General features: G+C 44.3%; 1 protein-coding gene across 2 annotated transcripts in view; it reads right to left on the reverse strand.

The window, feature by feature from the left end:
- The window catches only part of loxl4 (lysyl oxidase-like 4), a 130,660-nt gene that overhangs the window by 15,903 nt on the left and 92,999 nt on the right, over positions 1-21,758 (reverse strand). For both annotated transcript variants that reach the window (XM_041210388.1, XM_041210389.1), the window contains 4 exons: positions 20,862-21,016; positions 11,712-11,879; positions 8,888-9,053; positions 6,103-6,346 (listed from right to left, as the gene is read on the reverse strand). In XM_041210388.1, the coding sequence (XP_041066322.1) occupies positions 6,103-6,346; positions 8,888-9,053; positions 11,712-11,879; positions 20,862-21,016 (733 nt within the window). The remainder of the gene's footprint in view (positions 1-6,102; positions 6,347-8,887; positions 9,054-11,711; positions 11,880-20,861; positions 21,017-21,758) is intronic.

Raw genomic sequence — 21,758 nt, forward strand, 5'->3', positions numbered from 1 at the left:
TAGAATTTTTAAATCAAATTAAATTGGATTTTTTTTTGGTGAGGCAAGTGCTGATGTCCTCAGCAACGGTCAGTCGTCACTTCCTACCAAGCAAGGGTCAATCGTCACTTTCTACCGAGCAAGGGTCAACCGTCACTTTCTACCAAGCAAGGGTCAATCGTCACTTTCTACCAAGCAAGGGTCAATCGTCACTTTCTACCAAGCAAGGGTCAGTCGTCACTTCCTACCAAGCAACGGTCAGTCGTCACTTCCTACCAAGCAAGGGTCAATCGCCCCTTCCTACCAAGCAAGGGTCAATCGCCACTTCCTACCAAGCAAGGGTCAATCGCCACTTCCTACCAAGCAAGGGTCAATCGCCACTTCCTACCAAGCAAGGGTCAATCGTCACTTCCTACCAAGCAAGGGTCAATCGTCACTTTCTACCAAGCAAGGGTCAATCGTCACTTCCTACCAAGCAAGGGTCAATCGTCACTTCCTACCAAGCAAGGGTCAATCGTCACTTTCTACCAAGCAAGGGTCAATCGTCACTTTCTACCAAGCAAGGGTCAATCGTCACTTTCTACCAAGCAAGGGTCAATCGTCACTTTCTACCAAGCAAGGGTCAATCGTCACTTCCTACCAAGCAAGGGTCAATCGTCACTTTCTACCAAGCAAGGGTCAATCGTCACTTTCTACCAAGCAAGGGTCAATCGTCACTTCCTACCAAGCAAGGGTCAATCGTCACTTTCTACCAAGCAAGGGTCAATCGTCACTTTCTACCATCAGTTAAAGCCAATCACAAAGGCCTGCACTGGTCATTCTCCTCTCCTCAAATCCTACTGACACTGTCCTAGAGTAACCCTCAGTCGAGAATGGAGCAGTGAGGCAACAGAGAGAGGTTAATAAAGAACTTGCATTTAAACAGCACCTTTTACAACCTCAGGACTTCCCAAAGCACTTTGCAGCCAATGTAAACTTTTGAAGGACAGTCACTGTTGTAATGTAGGAAACACAGCAGCCAAGTTGTGCACAGCAAGATCCCACAAACAGCAATGAGATTAATGACCAGATACTTTCTTTTACTAATGTTGATTGAGGGCTAAATATTGGCCAGGAGACTGGGTTGGGCAGGGCAGTGTGGTGAGGTGTTCCCCAGCTGTTCTTCAAAATAGCACTATGAAATCTTTTACGTCCACCCGAGAGAGCAAACCTGGGTTTAACGTCTCATCTGAAATCGGGACCTCCAAAATGATGTTTGAGAGGGATGAATGTTAGCCCAGAACACCGAACAACAGCCTCCAAACTTTGGTTAATAAGTGATAATGGAAGTCTTGACTGAATTTCCTCTTCGCAAATCCAAGAGGACTAAGGTCAGTGGCTGTGCTTTATCTTTCTGATCTGCTGAGTGTAGCTACGCTTTCTAAATCTTTTCATGTAGCACCAGCTATCCTATTCATTATCCTATTTGGAGACAGGTCAGTAACACTGAAATAATTCCATCTGGGTGATTGGAGAGACCTGCCCTTTGAGGGGTGATCTTGTAAAGCTGTATGAGAAAGTAAATAATATGGAAAAGAATTCTGATCTCAAATTAGACTGTGCAAGTTGGGTAAAGAGGGGCTCACAGGTTCAAACATTAACTTTAGGATGTTCTTCTCCACACAAAGAACAGTCAACATTTGGGATGGCTGCTGTGACTCTGAATACAGGGAAGAGAAGATCCCAGAATCAAGCCCTGGCTTGCGTTGACCTAAACTATCATTACTGGGGTCAGAATTCCTAAATTCTACTGCACTCCTTGACACTAGTGGAGAGGGCCACAGGCATCGGTCAGTGACCCCGAGATCCTGACCTGTCAGCATTACCAGGGCCCATTTTATTCTAATAGTTTCCAGCAGATGCCATCGACAGTGTCACAAGATCATTAGAAATCATCAGCCCACCTCGAGAACCCACTACAGAATGGGGAGGGGCATGAGGATGTGACACTTGGATGCTGTAGATGGGAAAGGCGAAAGATTTATACAATTTGAAGAGAATTTAGAGAGGAGGATCTGATTTCAAAGGAGACTACTTCGTGCTAATCACTCCCATTTTCTAAATTGGCCACATTAACAGACTATTTGGCCATCTTCAGTTGGAACACAGGGTCAAGAGGAGGCCATCTGGCCCCTCAAGCCTGTTCTGCTACTCAATGGTTGATCTATGACCCAACTCCATATATCCACCTTCACCCCAAATCCTTAATATCTTTGGTTAACAAAAATCTATCAATGTGAGTGTTTAATTTTACAATTGCTCGAGCAGCAATTGCCATTTGTGGAACAGAGTTCTAAACTTCTATCATCCTGAGAAACCCACCTTTAATTTTTAGACTATCCTTCCTGTCCAACCAGCAGAAATAGTTTCTATCTACCCTATCAGTTTCCCTTAATATCTTTGAAACTTCATCACACCTTAACCTTCTAAGTTCTGGGGAAGACATCCCTAGTTTGTGTAATCTCTGCTCGTAATTTAACCCTCAGAGTCCAGATATTATTCTGGTAAATCTACACTACGCTCCCTCCTAGGCCAATATATCCTTCCTGAGGTGTGGTGCCCAGAACTGCTCACAGTAACTCCAGGTGTGGTCTAGCCAGGACTTCATATAGCTGAAGCATTACTTCACCCCCTTGTACTCTATTCCTCTTGATTATAAAGGCCAGAGTTCCACTAGGCTTTTTAATTATTTTCTGTACCTGTTCATGATATTTTAATGATTTTGTATGTGGAACACCAGTGTCTCCAGCTTTTCACCATTTAGAAAGTACAATGCTCCATCCTTTTTAGGTGCAAAGTGGGTTATCTCACATTTGTCCACACTGAGATGCATTTGCCACAGTTTTGCCCATTCACTTCACCTATTAATATCTCTTTGCAATTTTATGCTTCCCTCTATACTGCTTACATTACTGCCCATCTTTGTGTCTTAAGCAAATTTTGATATGTAGCTTTTGTGTCCCATCACTTAAGTTGATAGTGAAGAGATGAGTTCCTGACAGATCGTTGTGAGACACTACTGCTCACATCCTGCCAACATCATCTCATTATCCCTACTCTGTCTTCTGTTGGACAGCCAACTTCCCAACCAGGTCAATAATTTGCCTTTAATTCCATGAGCTTCAATTTTAATTAACAGTCTCTTATGAGGGATCTTGTTAAATATCTTCCTGAAGTTCATATAAATAACATCCATAGATATATTCCCTCTTCACTACTTTAGTCACCTCTTCAAAAAATTCAACCAGACTCACCAGGCATGGCCAACCCTTTACAAATCCATGATCATTCAGAAACTTTCAAGGTGTTCCGTTTCCCGATCCTTAAATACTGAGTTTAATAACTTGCGGGATGATGGAAGTTAGGTTAACCAGTCTATCATTCCCTGGTTTCTCTCTCCCACTTTTCTTAAAATGCAACGTCACGTGAGCAATTTTCCAACCTAATGGAATGATTCCCGATTAGACAGGACTTTGGAAGACTATAGTTAAGGCATCTGCAATGTTCTCACCCACTTCCTTTTGAAACCCTAGGATGGAACCATCTGTTCTTGGGAATTTGTTATTCATTCGTGTCATTATTTTCTTTGTTACTCTGCCCTGACTGCCTTTTCAGGTGAATGTAAAATATCCCTACGCACTAGTTGAAGAAGAGCAGGAGAGTTCTCCTGATGTCCTGGCCAATATTTATCCCTCAACACATGTCGCCAAAACAAACCAACTAGTCAATCATCTCATTGTGGTTTGCTGGCTCTTGCTGTGCAGAAATTGACCATCATGTTTGTCTACGTAACAGCAATGAGCGCACCTTGACAAGTAATTCATAGGATGAGCCAAACTGCATGGCAGCCAATGAACATGAAAGGCACTGTCTGAAAAAAGGTTCTTTCCCTTCACCTCAATTTAACGGTGAGGCCAATTTTAGCATCTTTACTGTTGCTTTTGGCAATGATGGGACTATAGCTCCAATCTGGGTAATCCTCACTTCCATACGCAGACAACATAACTCAAAAATATCTTTCACTTTGAATTAAAGTGACATAACCCAACGCAGTCAGACAGCTCGGCTGCTGTTTATTAAGGCAGTTCTCAGGTCCCCAAGGATTCCAACAAGTGACGTGATCCTTGCTGAAGACTGGAATTTAGTTGGCCCAGACCTTTAGATAAAGCATTTAATTCCACATATGGGCCCCAGGCAGCAGTGTTGTTAGGAATCAGGGAACATCTGTTCTGAGGCTTTCCGGAAACTGACTTTGTGCACGTTTTCCAAGAACTTCCTTTGGTTGGCTGAAGAATTATTAACCCTCATTGCAGATTTCCACCTATGCCTTCCAGTGGGCATCACTGGAGAGTGGGGATCCTTGATTCACTCCTGCCTGTTGACCCTGAGGTCAGATTTGAAGGCTTTACTACTGGTTACAGCCAGGACACAGGGGCTCATTTATGAAACAGTGAGATACCGTAATCCTGGAGCACAAGAATCAAATGGACGGAGCAGCCTTCTTCATCCTAAGTCATTGAGTGACCTTGTTTCTGTCCTAAGTGTGCTCAATGGAAGACAGAAGCGCAAACATCAAAGTCTGGGGTTCGGGGAATGGGTTTATATATAGAATAACAGATGCCCAGGAGTGAGTTACAGACTGGAATCTAATCGAGGGGTTCGGGGGGGTTTATATATAGAATAACAGATACCCGGGAGTGAGTTACAGACTGGAATCTAATCGAGGGGTTCGGGGGAGCTTATATATAGAATAACAGATACCCGGGAGTGAGTTACAGACTGGAATCTAATCGAGGGGTTTGGGGGATTTATATATAGAATAACAGATACTCGGGCGTGAGTTACAAACTGGAATCTAATCGAGGGGTTCGGGTGGTTTATATATAGAATAACAGATACTCGGGAGTGAGTTACAGACTGGAATCTAATTGAGGTGTTCAGGGGGATTTATTTATAGAATAACAGATACCCGGGAGTGAGTTACAGACTGGAATCTAACTGAGGGGTTCGGGTGGTTTATATATAGAATAAAAACAAAAAAACTGCGGATGCTGGAAATCCAAAACAAAAATAAAAACAGAATTACCTGGAAAAACTCAGCAGGTCTGGCAGCATTGGCGGAGAAGAAAAGAGTTGACGTTTCGAGTCTTTCTTGGACTCGAACTCAAGTTCTGTCGAAGGGTCATGAGGACTCGAAATGTCAACTCTTTTCTTCTCCGCCGATGCTGCCAGACCTGCTGAGTTTTTCCAGGTAATTCTGTTTTTGTTTTTGTTTTATATATAGAATAACAGATAACCGGGAGTGAGTTACAGACTGGAATCTAATCGAGGGTTTCGGGGGGGTTTATATATAGAATAACAGATACCCGGGCGTGAGTTACAGACTGGAATCTAATCGAGGGGTTCGGGGTGGTTTATATATAGAATAACAGAGACCCAGGAGTGAGATACAGACTGGAATCTAATCGAGGGGTTCGGGTGGTTTATATATAGAATAACAGAGACCCAGGAGTGAGTTACAGACTGGAATCTAATCGAGGGGTTCGGGTGGTTTATATATAGAATAACAGATACCCGGGAGTGAGTTACAGACTGGAATTTAATCGAGGGGTTTGGGGGGGTTTATATACAGAATAACCGGGAGTGAGTTACAGACTGGAATCCAATCGAGGGGTTCGGGTGGTTTATATATAGAATAACAGATACTTGGGAGTGAGTTACAGACTGGAATCTAATCGAGGGGTTTGGGGTGGTTTATATATAGAATAACAGATACCCGGGAGTGAGTTACAGACTGGAATCTAATCGAGGGTTTTGGGTGGTTTATATATAGAATAACAGATACCCGGGAGTGAGTTACAGACTGGAATCTAATTGAGGGGTTCGGGGAGGTTTATTTACAGAATAACAGATACTCGGGAGTGAGTTACAGACTGGAATCTATTCGAGAGGTTCGGGTGGTTCTTATACATTGAATAACAAATTCCTCCATCATTCAATGTTTTATCAATTCTTTCTTTTCTCTTTCACAAATTTATATCGTGACCTTTCTAAGAACAGGATGATACCCGGTCATGAGCCTACCCGTGACAGCTGTGCCAGATCCAGGCGTGTCGTCCAGCCTTTGGTCTAAAATCTGACCTGCCGATGTTCAGTATCCGTGAGGAGAAGCGAAGCAGCCGGCGATGTCCATGTGGCCAGTTCATTCCGTCGGCTGACTTTGACAGGCAGCCTTCCTCATGGGCACAGTAGAGCATGTGGAGGGGCCGATCCTCGAGGTACGCGGACTCCTGAGCTAACTGGGCATCCAGCACAAGGTCAGGAACAGCTAACCGCATCAAGACAAAGAGAGTGTTCAAGATTAATTCCTTCTCATCTCTGTCTTAAGTGAGCAACCCCTTATTTTTAAACAGTGACCCCTAGTTTCTAGATGCTCTCACAAGAGGAAACATCCACTCCACATCCACCCATGTCAAGACCCCTCAGGATCTTACATGTTTCAGTTAAGTCGCCTCTTACTCTTCTAAATACCAGTGGATACAAGCCTAACCTGTCCAGCCTTTCCTCATAAGACAACCTGCCCATTCCTGGTATTAATCTAGTAAACCTTCTCTGAACTGCTTCTAACCCACTTACATCCTTCCTTAAATAAGGAGACCAGTACTGTACATAATCCTCCAGATGTGGTCTTACCAATGCCCTGCACAACTGAAATGTAACCTCCCTACTTATGTAATCAATTCCCCTCACAATAAATGGTAACATTCTATTAACCTTCCTAATTATCTGCTGTACCTGTGTATTAGCCTTTTGTGATTCATGGACTAGGACACCCAGATCCCTCTGAATCTCAGAGCTCTGCAATCTCTCACCATTTAGATAATAAGCTTCTTTTTTATTCTTCCTGCCAAAATTGACAATTTCACATTGTCCCACATTATACTCCATTTGCCAGATCTCTGCCCACTCACTTAACCTATCTATGTCACTTTTTAGCCTCATATGTCCTCTTCACAATTTACTTTCCTACCTATCTTTGTCTCATCAGCAAATTTAGTAACCATTCCTTCGGTCCCTTCATCCAAGTCATTTATATAAATTGTAAACAGTTGAGGCCCCAGCACTGATCCCTGTGGCACACCACTTGTCACATCCTGCCAACCAGAAAAAGACCCATTTATGCCAACTCTCTGCTTCCTATTAGCCAGCCAATCTTCTATCCATGCCAATGTTACCCCCTACACCATGAGCTTTTATTTTCTGCAATAACCTTTGATGTGACAATTTATTAAATGCCTTCTCGAAATCTAAGTACAGAACATCCACCGGTTCCCCTTTATCCACAGCACGTGACTCCTTCAAAATCTCCAATAAATTGGTTAAACATGATTCCGCTTTTACAAAACCCTTACTTTTAAAACGTGACCCCTGGTTCTTGATTCTCCCACAAGAGGAAACATCCTCTCCACATCCACCCTGTCAAGTCCTCTCAGCATCATAAAGGTTCTGATCATGTCACCTCTTACTCTTCTAAATTCTAATGGATACAAGCCTAACCTGTCCAACCTTGCTGCATAAGACAACCCGCCCATTCCTGGTATTAGCCTAATAAAACTTCTCTGAATTGCTCCTAATGCATTTACATCTTTCCTTAAAGAAGGAGGCCAATACTGTACTCAGTACTGCAGATGCGGTCTCACCAATGCCCTGCATAACCTCGCTAGTTTTAGTTGTTTGGTGGTACAGAATCTGATTGTTGCTGAAAAAAGACATTTTGTCAAAGCTTTTCATCTTGCACTCATCAGGACAATCGCAAGAATACCAATGTCAGGGGAAGCAACAACTTTATACTGTATGAGAAGAGAGCGCTGATTGGTTGGCAAGTAGACTTTGATTGGTAGAGACGTTGCCATGGAGAATGCAGCAGTTAATGGTGACTGAGTTAACTGCCAAGCATTATTTGAAATTTAAACCAGGCAGCTTGACTCTGATTGGTCAAGGCATTGGCCTGAGGAATGAACCAGTGAACGGCTATCACTAATTTTGTTTGGCTGAAGCAGGCACGATGTTTGTATATGTTCTTTCTGTTTGCAAAGAGCAGAGCCCTGTGTATTAATATATGAAGCTTCCAGTACAAACAAATGCACCACACTGAGAGCTTGACTGACAATCTTAAATTGGTTGCCAGCGGAATTCTTGGCACACTAAGGATTATTTAACAAATGTTATCCAAATGGGAAATCACATCTAATGTTAGATTCTGTGTTTTGAGTTTTGCAAGCATGGGCTGGTTGGGTATGGTCTGTATCTTGCCTGTTGCAAACAGCGGCTGGGTCATGCTTTTTGATACGATCGGCCAGTCTTTGGGAGGTACGGCCTACATACCCAGCATCACACTGGCACTGAAATTCATGTACCATATTACTCATTTGTGTGATAGACAGAAGGTCTTTTTGGCTTGACGGCAACATCCTGTTAGTGGCAAATACCACTTGTCTTGGTATTGCATAGTAGCAGCGTGAAACAGCTAGCTTCACGTGTTGCTCAAATTTCTCAGATACCTATATGAATTTCAGTAGTTGCTTCCCCTGACATTGGTATTCTTGTAGTTGTCCTGATGAGTTCAAGATGAAAAGCTTCAGCAATATGTCTCTCTGTTCAGCAATATTCAAGATTTTTCTTAGGGAAAGATATGAAGGGACAGGGAACCAAGGTGGGTAGATGAAGTTAAGAATCAGACCAGCCATGATCGATCTGAATGGGGAAGAGGCTCTAGGGCCTGATTGGTCTATGAGCCATTCCCTTTGCCTACCATCACCCTCCACCCCATATTCTGCAATAGGAGATGCAGGCCAGGTCTGATACTCACTCTCGGCACAGATGACTCCAGCAGCGAAACGTCCCCCACCTCGCGGGCACTCAACATGGCCACGGTGATGAGAACACTGGAAGATTGACAGCTCTGTTCCAGAGCAAGTGGTCCCGCTCAGGACGACGTTGTCTGTGGTATGGTCTCCCCGCCAGTACCAGGTTTCCTTTTGAGACAAAAGGTAGAACGTTCAGGCACATTGCAATCCAGGAGCGGCTTCACTCTACTCTGGAGGCACTTTCATCAAACGCGCTTCATGGGGAATGAGTCCAAACCAATAGGAGAGTGGTTTTATCAGTCCCTGCAGTGGCCCTTTGTTCAAAGCTCATAAAACCAAAGATATTTCAGGAATTTAAAGGATCAGCCATTGTTTATTTGTGCTGATTGAAATGGGTGATGGGAGTGTTGGGAAATAAAATATTTTCCTATTGCAGATGTTCAGCACTCCCAGGTCCAAAGCAATGTGCAGGTTCAGTGCAAAACTCTCTCAACTCTGCCCAACATCCACAGCTCCAACCTTACAAAAACACTCCCTGTTGCGCCAGTCCTGCATTTTTTTTTATTACATTTCCCATGTGCTTCACTAGGCCATTCAGGGTTCCAGAAGCAGTGCGAGTAGATGGAGTCAAGATACAGGTCGGCCATAATCAAACTGAATGGCAGAACAGGCCCGAGGGGCTGAATGGCCTTTTCCTGTTCCTCACCACCCTTACTACTCTTTGAGTGAGACTGCCAGTTTCATATTGAATTAGAGGTATTTTTATGCCATAAATAGCTTGAGTTCACCCTTCTAGTGAACAGACAGAGGGACTGTTAGCCCATTTGTCAGGGCTCAATTTCAACCGCACTCCAGAGGTGATGGGAGACAATATTAACTCACTGTGCTGTCCAATCTCGCTGCCCCCCCCCCAGCCACACCCCCATCAGAATTCACTAGACACAACTGGGGTCATTTTGACTATGGATTTTAGTCTAAAACTGTATCTTTGATCAGCCGCTTATTATAAATCTCCTGGCTTTTGCTCCATTCCTTTCCATTGACATCAGGAGGGATTTAGAATAGAATAGTGGCTGATCTGTTAACATCCCATAAACATCATCGCCCAAAATCTGGATGCTCTCCGGCGAGAGGAATAGAAGCTCTACTGTCAAAACTTCTTAAAGGCACTTGGAGTTAGCAGATGTGTGAGCTTGCCAAGTTTAAAGTCAAGTGGGATCAGTTAGAAACAAGGCAGGTAGATGGTGCACGAGGGCTTTTAACCCTTACTGCACCAATAATGAATATCAATTCCAAACTTTAATAACTAACACATTGTGAGACACTGAAGCGAGTGTCAGAGAGACACAAGCCTCTTATGACCTGGCTTCACACTCAGGCAAATGGTGGCAGAGGAACCCCGCATTTTCTATCCTTTGTCACTGGTCTTACATAACAGACATTTCCAAGTAGCCCCCTCTAAAGAACAGACAGTCTTATCCAAAAATTGAGCAGCTTCTGATCCCAGTGAAGGGTCAAGTGTTTGATTGACAGGGACTCTGCTCCTTTTTTCTCCTAGTTGGTGAATTCCGACCTCAAACCTAACCCAGGCCTACGAGGAGAGTTTGAGTAAATTGGGATGATACTCGCTGGAGTTTAGAAGAATGAAAGGTGAGCTCTTTGAAACTTATAGATTTTTTAAGGGGCTTGACAGGGTAGATGCTGAGGGAATGTTTCCCCCCGGTTGGGGAGTCAAGAACACGGGGTCACAATCTCAGAATAAAGGGTCAACCATTCAGGATTGAGATGAAGAGAAATTTCTTCACTTAAAGGGTCGTAAATCCTTGGAATTCTGAACCCCTGAGAGCTGCGGATGCTCAATCATTGAGTATATTCAACACACGGGTTGCAAAGGGAACTAAGGGATAAGGGGATAGTGCAGGTACATCAGCTAGAAAACCAGCCATGATCTTACTGAATGGCAGAGTTAGCTCAATGACCAACTCCAGTCCCTAGTTCTTATGAGCAGGACCACTCACTCCTCTAAAAACATTGAGCATGTGCTCATTTGTGATTTATATTGATTTTGACATTTTTTTCAAGAGCATAGCCATAAACATGTGCAGATCATTCCAAAAACACACAAGGCACACATTGTTCAGGAGAACAACTGGCCAGGAATGAGTAATGGAGATGTGGAACTGGATGAACATTCTGGAGTTTGGTTAAATAATTTAGATTGGGGGCGGTGTGGCTGAGGTAGATCGGAGTCAGGAAATGTTGACAAAGAACTTTGCCTGGGGAAATGAAGTGGCTAAGGTAGACTCCACAATAGATTAGGCTGCACATCATGTATAGAAAGAGCAAACAGATGGGCTGAATTCTCTTTCCTTCATCCATGTTCTCTTGCATTATCTTGGATATGTTCTTCCCTCAATGGAAACGTCCATTAAATAGCAACATTGTTAGATTTGTTGCCAGCGGATGAAGTCAAATAAGGGGAGGTGGTGGACTAGTAATCTAGAGACCCAGGGTAATGCTCTGGGGACCCAAGTTCAAATCCCACCACAGCAGATGGTGAAATTTGGATTAAATAAAAATCTGGAATTAAAAGTCTAATGGTGACCATGAAACCATTGCCAATTATCGTAAAAACCCATCTGGTTCGCTAATGTCCTTTAGGGAATCTGCTGACCTTACCCGGTCTGGCCTACATGTGACTCCAGACCCACAGCAAGGCTGACTTAAATGCCCTCTTCAAAGGGGCAATTAGGGATGGGAGGCCTAACCAGTGACACCCACATCCCATGAACAAATTTAAAAACAATCTCCTCCCTCAGGGCCCACCTGCAATGCATGGTTGGCAAAGCCTAAGCCCAGTTGTCGGCACACTACCATAGCCTCGGTCAGTCTCCAATTCTCACCACACACAGTGCCCCATGTCACTGTGCCGTTGACTTCCACCAGAATCTCCACACGGCCTTCAAATGAGTTACGACCGCCATTCAAACGGATCTATATTTGGGGGTAAAAAAGAACAATTAACTCTTCGAAGAATTCCAAATCCTTCCATGGCCTCATCCCCTATCTCTATAGCCTCCTCCAGCTCTATAACTCTCCAAGATCTCTGTGCTCCTCCAATTCCGGTCTCTGATGCATTCCTAGTTTTCATCATCCCCCCCCATAGTAGCCTAGGTTCCAAGCCCTGGAATTCCTTCCCCTTTTTTACTATCCCCCTTAAAACCTGCCCTTTTGACACTCCAGTGCTCCCTCAGTATGACCCCACTGACAGTGCAGCACTTTCTTGGTACTGACCAACTGACAGTGCAGTGCTCCCTCAGTACTGCCCCTTTGATGATGCAGCATTCCCTCAGTACTCCCTCTCCAAGAGTGCTGCATTCCCTCATTATTGACTCTCTGAAAGTACTGTGCTCTCAATACATACCATCCGACAGTACAGCATCCCTCAGTACTGATCATCCAACAGTGCAGCACTCCCTCAGCACTGACCGTCCGACTGTGCAGCACTCCCTCAGTACTGACCTTCCAAGAGTGCAGCACTCCCTCCATATCAAGCTGGGAGCACAATGCACCACAAGTCACACCAGCTATTTGGTACAGCATTATACAACTGAACGTGTTGACTGTTGAGGACTCAGGGCCCCCACACAGAAGTAATGAGTTGGCCCATTTACTACATTGATGCGCACTCAGCGATCTGTTCTAACATCATCATATAGAGCACTGATGCGGTTACTCCATATGTTAAGCTCCAGCCATTACATCTAATGGAAAGTGTCAGCATATTTCTTTTTGGTCTCTTTGCATGGTTAGCTTCTGAAGTTGAAATAAGTTGTAAATCAAGTGCCCCTTTGGTCTAGTTGTAACTCTTGTGTCTGTGTAACAAGCAGGAGCTAAGCACAGAATCTCAGCTCTGTACGGAGGGAACACTGCACTGTTGGAGGGTCAGTACTGAGGGAGTGCTGCACTGTCAGAGTGGCAGTACTGAGGGACTGCAGCACTGTTGGAGGGTCAGTATTGTGCGAGTGCTGCAATGTCGAATGGTCAGTACTGATGGAGTGCTGCACTGTCAAAGGGTCAGTACTGAGGGAGTGCTGCACTGTCAAAGGGTCAGTACTGAGGGAGTGCTACACTGTTGAAGGATCAGTATTGAAGGAGAGCTGCACTGTCGGAGGGTCAGTAAGGGAATGCTGCATTGTTGGAGGGTCAGTACTGAGGGAGTGTTGCACTGTTGGAGGGTCAGTACTGAGGGAGTGCTGCACTGTTGGATGGTCAATACTAAGGGAGTACTGCACTGTTGGAGGGTCAGTACTGAGGGAGTGCTGCACTGTTGGAGGGTCAGTACTGAGGGAATGCTGCACTGTTGGAGAGCCAGTACTGAGGGAGTGCTGCACTGTTGGAGGGTCAGTACTGAGGGAGTGCTGCACTGTTGGAGGGTCAGTACTGAGGGAGTGCTGCACTGTTGGAGGGTCAGTACCTGGGGAGTGCTACACTGTTGGATGGTCAGTACGAAGGGAGTGCCGCACTGTTGGAGGGTCAGTACAGAAGGAGTGCTGCACTGTTGGAGGGTCAGTACTGAGGGAGTGCTGCACTGTTGGAGAGTCAGTACTGGGGAAGTGCTGCACTGTTGGAGAGTCAGTACGAAGGGAGTGCTGCACTGTTGGAGGGTCAGTACTGAGGGAGTGCTGCACTGTTGGACGGTCAGTATTGGGGGATTGCAGCACTGTCGAAGGCCGAGCACCGAGGGAACCAATGTTGGTCAGTGAGCACAGCGTCTATAGCGCTGCCTAATTTTAGGCCAAACAGCTACATCAGCAATGCCCCTCACTCTGACCCTCCTGCAAAAAAAAAAGTTAGAATAAAATCAATTTCACTCAAAACAGAAATATTAATGAATTTACTGTTGAATTCAAACTTGCTTTAAAAATCTGTGGACTGCTCATAGAATCTAATAAATATTAATGAGGCTTTCTCCGCAACAACATGGACTGTTTTTAATCATTGTTTCTAACCATGTGTGACATCCACTTCACTTTGGTATTGCCTGAGCTTCCAAATGTTGAAGATCAGCAGGCATTTTCTTTAACATCAGAGCTTTAGTGTTCTTAAAGGGACACTGACTTCAAGGTTAAAAAACCAGCTTTGGGGTCGGGGGTCGGGATTTTTCCTGCTTCCTCAGTTGCTTGCGCACCGTCCTGAAGGTGAGACTTCAATTCCTGGGCACTCCTGGAAGGTTGGCAACACTATTCTGGTAAGTGGGGTGGTGAGCTCTAGCTTAGGCCATAGCGGCTGCTGAAAAGTCCAGGCCCAACACCTACTCCGTTCACCACAGACCATTTCTGTTCGGCTAAGACAGGCACCAGCGCCTCATTTGCATAAGCAGGGGGCCTAACACATGTTGAGCAGTCAATGTGGGTGGCTGAAAAAATGGCCCGGCTCAATTTCAAGAGGTTTCTTTTGGGTGTTGTGGGGCCTTACAATGTCAGTTCTCCTAAACTGAGCCTTTTTGCACTGGTTTCACAGGTGTCACCAGATCCTCTGCCTTAAAGTCCTGCCATCCACATTACACTTATGTGGAAGCATTGAATGTCCAGCAAGGATGGCCAAAGGTGCAGGAGGCGGTGACATAGTGGTAATGTTGGTGGACTAGCAATCCAGAGACCCAGCTAATGCTCTGGTGGAATTTAAATTCAATTATAAAATCTGGAATTGAAAGCTAATCTCGGTGACTATGAAATTATCATCGATTGTCGTAAAAACCCATCTGGTTCACTAACGTCCTTTAAAGAAGGAAGCCTGCCATCCTGGCCTGGTCTACATGTGACTCCAGACCCACGGCAATGTGGTTGCCTCTGAAATGGCCTAGCAAGCCACTTAGTTCAAAGGCAATTAGGGATGGGTAACAAATGCTGGCCTTGCCAGCAATGTCCACATCCCATTAAAGAATAAAGGACCAAACAGTGGTGGGTGGGGCACTGTATACATCAGGAAATTAGTGAGGCATGCAACAAGGGTAATACAATAATCACGGGGGTGGGGGGGGGGGGGGGCTTTGATCTACATGTAGATGGGGTAAAAATAATTAGCACTAATGCTGTGGAGGAAGAATTCCTGGAATATATACGAGATTGTTTTCTAGAACAGTGTGTTAAGGAACCAGCTGGAGAAAAGGCTATTTTAGATCTGGTATGGTGCAATGAGGGCTAATTAATCATCTTTTTGTGCAGTAGTGTCTAGGGAGGAGTGATCATAATATGGTAGGGTAAGATATGATTAAGTTTGAAAGTGATGTAGTTCAATCTGAATCTGAGCATTTTAAATCTAAACAAAGGAAAGTACAAAGGTATGAGGGGTAAATTGGCATTGATAGATTGGAAAACTATGTCAAAAGGTATGGTGGTAGAGAGGCAATGGCTAGCATTTAAAGAATTAATACATGGTTTACAACAAATTTACATTCAAAATTTACAACAACAAAAGAGCAGAGAGAGAGGTGAGAGCAGCAGGAGATTGAAAACAGTCCAAGAGAAGAGAGTAATAATCATAGTGAGGTTACAGGGAAATGGGCAAGCAATTGGTTGGTGAGTATTTTGCTCCTTTATCTTTCAAAACTGTATAATTAATTCATAATAGTAAGGTTTTAGTGGCAATATTAAGGTCTACTAACAGTAGTAAAGGTTATTGGGATTGGTAGGGTTTATCAATTATAAACTAACTACGGAAAATTAACCAATACATAATAAAGATGGGAGAGCAGGTGTTGTGATGTGACTGCAGAATGTGGGAACTCCTGAACACCAGTGTAATCCAGGGCAAACACAAGTAAGTGTATGTGGCTTGAGTAGCTATGGCTCAGGGTCATTAAGCTGAAAGCCGAGCTGCAGAGACTGCGATGCATCAGGGAGGGTGGAAAGTTACCCGGACACTTTATTTCAGGAGGGATCACACCCCTTAGACTAGGCAGAACTTTACAGCTGGTCAATGGTCAGGGACAGGAGGGTGTGAATGTGGATCAAGAAGGTATGGGGACCTAGCATATAGTGATGGAGGAGCCTCAGCCCCTGACTTTGTCTAACAGGTACAAGGTGCTTTCTACGTTCGTGGATGAGGAGAAGGACTACAAGGCGGATAGCGGACTGAACGTGGTGAAGGATGCCGTTGAAGTGAGGAGAGCAAAGAGGAATGTATTAGTCATTAGGAGGCAGTATAGTCGAGGGGACAGATAGTGTTCTCTGCAGCAGCGGCAGCTCTGAGGGTTGTGTTGCCTGCCCGGTGCCAGGGTTAAGGATACCTCCTCTTGCTGGAGAGGAACTTGGAGTAGGAGGGAGAAGATCCATGCGTCATGGTCCATATGGGAACCAACGATACAGGTAGAACTAGGAATGATATTCTGCTAAGAGAATTTGAGGACTTAGGGTCTAAATTAAAACATGGAATATCAAAGATAATCATCTCTGGATTGTAAACTGAGCCACACTGAGTCAACTGGCATAGGATTAACAGATTACAGAATTAAACAGATGGCTCAAAGAATGGTGTGGGAAGAAAAGGTTTCGATGCATGGGTAACTCTTTCGAGTACAAACCCGTTTCCATCTGTTTCAGATGAAGTTACATTGTTTCATAGTTTTGCCATTGTGAGATTTGAACTCTTGATCTTGGGGTTACAAACCCACTACCATAACCACTTGGCTATTTGGGCCAAGCTCGATGCATGGGTACTGGCATCAGTGTCAGTGTATCAGTAATTACCTTGCCAAGGTCTTCTTGTTGACTGGCAATTACATTGTATTGCAATTGCATTGTTAAAACAGCTGATGGGCATTGGTTTACCTATAAATGGGTACAGCTGTAACACTCCAGTGTGAAAGGGACTTGGGAGATTTTGTTGCACTGCAGAGCTGGTCTTGAGAATAAAGCTGCCTGAGGTAAAAGACTAGCTTTGGATGCATTCTTCCATGACAAACACTCACCGTGATTAACAACAGTACTTGGGGAAGAATGAGGGATGGGGTCCACTGGAACCAGGCTGGGGCCAGTGTCCTGGCAAATTGAATAACTGGACAGGGCTTTCAACTACTGGGGGGAGGGATTTAGAAATCCAAAGGAAATGGTCATGGTATTGGAACAGTATAGTGATGTGGGTAAAGACAAGCAGAGTGAGGCAGAAAGGGGCAGAGTTTAACAAAAAATGTACATCAGTGAAGAAGGTCATTGCAGCGAATAGAAGTAAAAAATTGAAATTAAAGGTTCTTTATCTGAATTCGTGGAGCATCTGCAATAAGATAGATAAACTAGTGGCACAAATCGAGGTAAATTATTTTGATCTAATTACCATTAAAGAGACATGATTACAAGGTGATCAAGGTCGGGAAATAAATATTCCAGGGTTCACGATATTCTGGGAGACACACAATGGCAAAGGAGGTGGGCTAGCCCTTATGGTAAAGTATAGTAAAGACAAAAGGACATTAGTGAGAAAGGAACTGGCCTCTGAACATAATCAAGTGGAATCAGTATGGGTGGGAAGTTTGGAAGAACAATTGTAAGAAAAACCACTGGTGGGAATAGTTTAAAGGCCCTGTAACAGTAGTTATACCACTGGGCAGAGCATTAAACAAGAAATTATTGAAAGCTTGTAACAAAAAATGTAATAATTGTGGGGAACTTGCCAGTTTGATTATCCCAATCTATACAATCAATTATAAAATGTTTTCATGACAGTTTCTTGGAGCAGTAAGTAATGGAACTGTCTAGGGATAAAGCTACCTGAGATCCAGATTTTTAAAATTCATTCATGGGATGTGGGCGTCACTAGGCCAGCTTTTATTGTCCATCCCTAATTGCCCTCGAGAAAGTGGTGGTGTGCTGCCTTCTTGAACCGTTGGTGTAGGTACACCCACAGTGCTGTTAGGAAGGGAGCTTCAGGGCTTTGACCCAGCGACAGTGAAGGAACGGTGATATATTTCCAAATCAGGATGGTGAATGGCTTGGAGGGGAATTTCTAGGTGGTGGTGTTCCCATGTAGCTGCTGCCCTTGTCCTTCTAGATCGTGGGCTTGGAAGGTGTTGCCTAAGGTGCCTGGGTGAGTCTCTGCAGTGCGTCTTGTAGATGGTACACACTGCTGCTACTGTTTGTCAGTGGTGGAGGGAGTGAAAGTTTGTGGAAAGGGTGCCAATCAAGCGGGCTGCTTTGTCCTGGATGGTGTCAAGCTTCCAGAGTGTTGTTGGAGCTGCACTCATCCAGGCAAGGGGGGAGTATTCCATCACACTCCTGACTTGTGCCTTGTAGATGGTGGACAGGTTTGGGGAGTCAGGAGGTGAGTTATTTGTTGCAGAATTCTCAGTCTCTGACCTGCTCTTGTAGCCGTAGTATTTATATGGCTAGTTCAGTTTAGTCTCTGGTCAATGGTAACCCCCAGGATGTTGATTGTGGGGGATTCAGTGATGGTAATGCCATTGAATGTCAAGGAGCGATGGTTAGATTCTCTCTTATTGGAGATAGTCATTGCCTGGCACTTGTGTGGCATGAATGTTACTGGCCACTTGTCAGCCCAAGCCTGGATATTGTCCAGCTCTTGGTGCGTTGGAACATAGACTACTTCAGTATCTGAGGAGCCGCGAATGGTGCTGAACATTGTGCAATCATCAGATATCCCCACTTCTGACCTTATGATGGAAGGAAGGTCACTGATGAAGCAGCTGAAGATGGTTGAGCCTTGTATTGTGTAATGCAGCAGGATTAATTAGTAATGCCATAGCAAAAGATCCACTGGGAAATAGTGACCATAACACCATTCAATTCCATGTCACATTTGAAAGTGACATATTTCAATCACAAACAAAAATCTTAAACTTAAACAAAGCTAATTACATAGGTATGAGGGGAGAACAGGCTATGGCTAATTGGGTAAATAGACTAAAAGGCAAGGAGATAAATGAATAGTGGGAAACATTTAAAGAAATAATTCAAAATGTTTAACAAAAATACATTCCACTGAAGAACAAAAACTCAGCAAGAAAGACCCATCTGTGGCTCACTCGGGAAGTTAAGGATTGTATTAGATTAAAAGAAATGGCTAACTATGTTGCAAGAAAGAGTTGCAAGTTGTTTATAAACTAGCAAATAGCTGCCAAAAAAAGTTGATAAAATGGGAAAAAACAGAATGAGAGTAAACTAGCCAGCAATATAAAAATGGGTTGTAAGAGTCTTTGTAAGGTTATAAAAAGGAAGAGAGTAGCTAAAGTTAATGTTGATCCCTGAGACGTAGAGGCAGGAGAAATTATCATGGGGGATGAGGAAACAATTAGCAGAACTCGACAGTAACCTAGAGGCTAAAAGGAGTGAGGAAATTAGGGAAATTAATATCAGCAGAGATAAAGCACTGGAGGAACTGAAGGGGCTAAAATCCGATAAATCCCTGGGACCTGGTGGCCCATACCCCCTAGGGTTCTATTAGAAATAGCTGCAGAGATAGTAGATGTGCTGGCTATGATTTTCCAAAATTCCTTAGATTCAGGAATGGTCCCACTAGATTGGAATTTGGCAAATGTTACACCGGGAGAACAGGGAACTACAGGCCAGTTACCCTAACATCAGTTATTGGGAAATGCTGGAATCTATTATTAAGGAAGTCTTAACAATGCACTTAGAGAAGGATAGTATGATTAGAACAAGTCAACATAGTTTTACTAAAGGGAAATCCTGTTTGACAGCTGTATTAGAAACTTTTGAAGATGTAACTAGTAGGGCGCAAAAAGGGGAACCATTAGAGGTAGTATATCTGGATTTCAAAAACGCATTCAATAAGGTGCCACACAAAAGGTTAGTGGGCAAAATAAGGGCTCCTGGAGTTGGAGGTAATATATCAGCATGGATAGAGGATTGGTTTACAGATAGAAAACAGGGAGTGGGCCATGATCGTATTGAATGCTGGAGCAGGCTCAATGGGTTGTGTTATCTACTTGTGTTCCTATTTCTTATGTCCTTACATTCCTTTGAGGCACAAAAACCCAGCAGGAAAGGTATTCCAACCATGGCTAACAAGAGAAGTTAATGATTGTATTAGATCAAAGGAAGAGGCTTATAATGTTGCCCAAAAACTGGCAAGCCTGAGGATTGGGAGCATTTTAGAATTCAACAAAGGAGGACTGAGAAACTGATTAAGAAAGAGAAAATAAGACATGGAAGTAAATTAGCAAAGAACATAAAAATGGACTGTAAAAGCTTCCATAGATATGTTAAAAAGAAAAAGATTAGCAAAGACAAATGCAGGTCCTCTGCAGGCAGAGATAGAAGGATTTATAATAGGGAATATGGAAATGGCAGAGAAACTAAACAAATACTCCATGGAGGAGGGTACAAAAACCTCCCAGGAATACTAGAGAACTAGGGGAACTAAAAGAAATCACTATCAGTAAAAATTTACTGCTGGAGAAATTACAGCGACTGAAAGTTGATAAATCCCCTGGATCTAATGATCTTCATCCCAGAGTGTTAAAAGGGGTGGCTGTAGAGATGGTGGATGTGTTGGTGAACATCTATAGATGTTCTATAGATTCTGGAATGGTTCAGCTACGGGTAATTTACAAAAGGCACAAGGCTTGAACATATTGAACAAAATGTCTACTGATAGGGGTGATTCTGTGATTGGGCAGCACTTGCTGAACAATCCTGAGAGCGCTAATAGCTGCACTAGCAATCAATTTACCCCACTCATTTACCTGTGCAAGAAGCGACATACGTTCATGCACAGAGACCCATTCTCTGCAAAAAGGAATTGCCCAGGAGCTTGGGGAGCTTATAGTTCCCCGTTGGCCAATCAGTCGACTTGCCAACCGATCAGCACCCCTTTTCCCCTGTGGTATAAATTGTTGTGATCGTCTGAAATTTGGCACTCTTGTGTTTGTCCTGATGAGTGGAAAACGAAAAGCTTCTATGTTTCTCTCTATAAAGTCTAAAAGACCTTTCCTTTTACCTTATTCTTGAGTCCCATTTGTGGAATGTTGCATCGGACAGCTGCATCTTCTTCGTGCTTACAGTTCCCGCTGCCCACTTGCTGGAAGTTACAGTCAGTTAGGGATCTCTCAAAGCCACTGCAAGACACTTCATTCATATGGATGGGGCCCACACCTGCAACAAGTCACAAAGGGCTCAGCGTTGGCGAGTGCAGTTAGTTACATTATTAGACTAACAATCCCAGCGGCTTGGTTTTATAATCCAGGAAACATGGGCTGAATTTTCCCTCAGTGGAGGTGGGGGGAAGTGGGCGGGGGTGGGGATGGGGGTGGGGTGGTGGGGCAGTGGGGGGGGAGGCACAGGAAAATGGTATCAGAGCTGTTTTCCACCCCCAACCCTACCTCCGGGTGAAGCAGTCATTGACCTGGAATTTTGACCCAGGCACCCCCTTGATTTACGTGGAGCCAAGTTTCCTGCCCGATGAATGATGGACCTTTGAAGCTGGAGGGCCAGTCAGAGGCCTCCCATCTTCAGAGGAGCACCCGGTTGCAGTCGAGGCTAAGTAACTGAGAGGGTGCTTCAACAACAAGGTGCCCTGTCAGCCACTTTGATCAAATTTAAATGAAAAACACAATAAGCAGCCAGGCCACCAGAGTGGGGAAGCAGGGTGCCCCCCACCCCCCCGCCCCCCCCAACCCCCCCACCACCCCCCCCTCCACTTCGACTCTGACTGTAGCTCCACCCAGGGAGGAAGGGAGAGCTTGAAGGCCCGCCTGGATTACTGGAGACTGGTCTCCGGCAGGGTGCCCACCTCCAGGCAGCTGATCTGCCTCCTTTGCGTCGGGAAACTGAAGGCCAACCCTAGGGAAAACCCTAGTCAGCCTCCTTGATCCCTGTTTAACGAGGCTCTTAATGA

Source organism: Carcharodon carcharias, chromosome 17 (genome assembly GCF_017639515.1).
Source record: "Carcharodon carcharias isolate sCarCar2 chromosome 17, sCarCar2.pri, whole genome shotgun sequence".
Lineage (NCBI taxonomy): Eukaryota > Metazoa > Chordata > Chondrichthyes > Lamniformes > Lamnidae > Carcharodon > Carcharodon carcharias.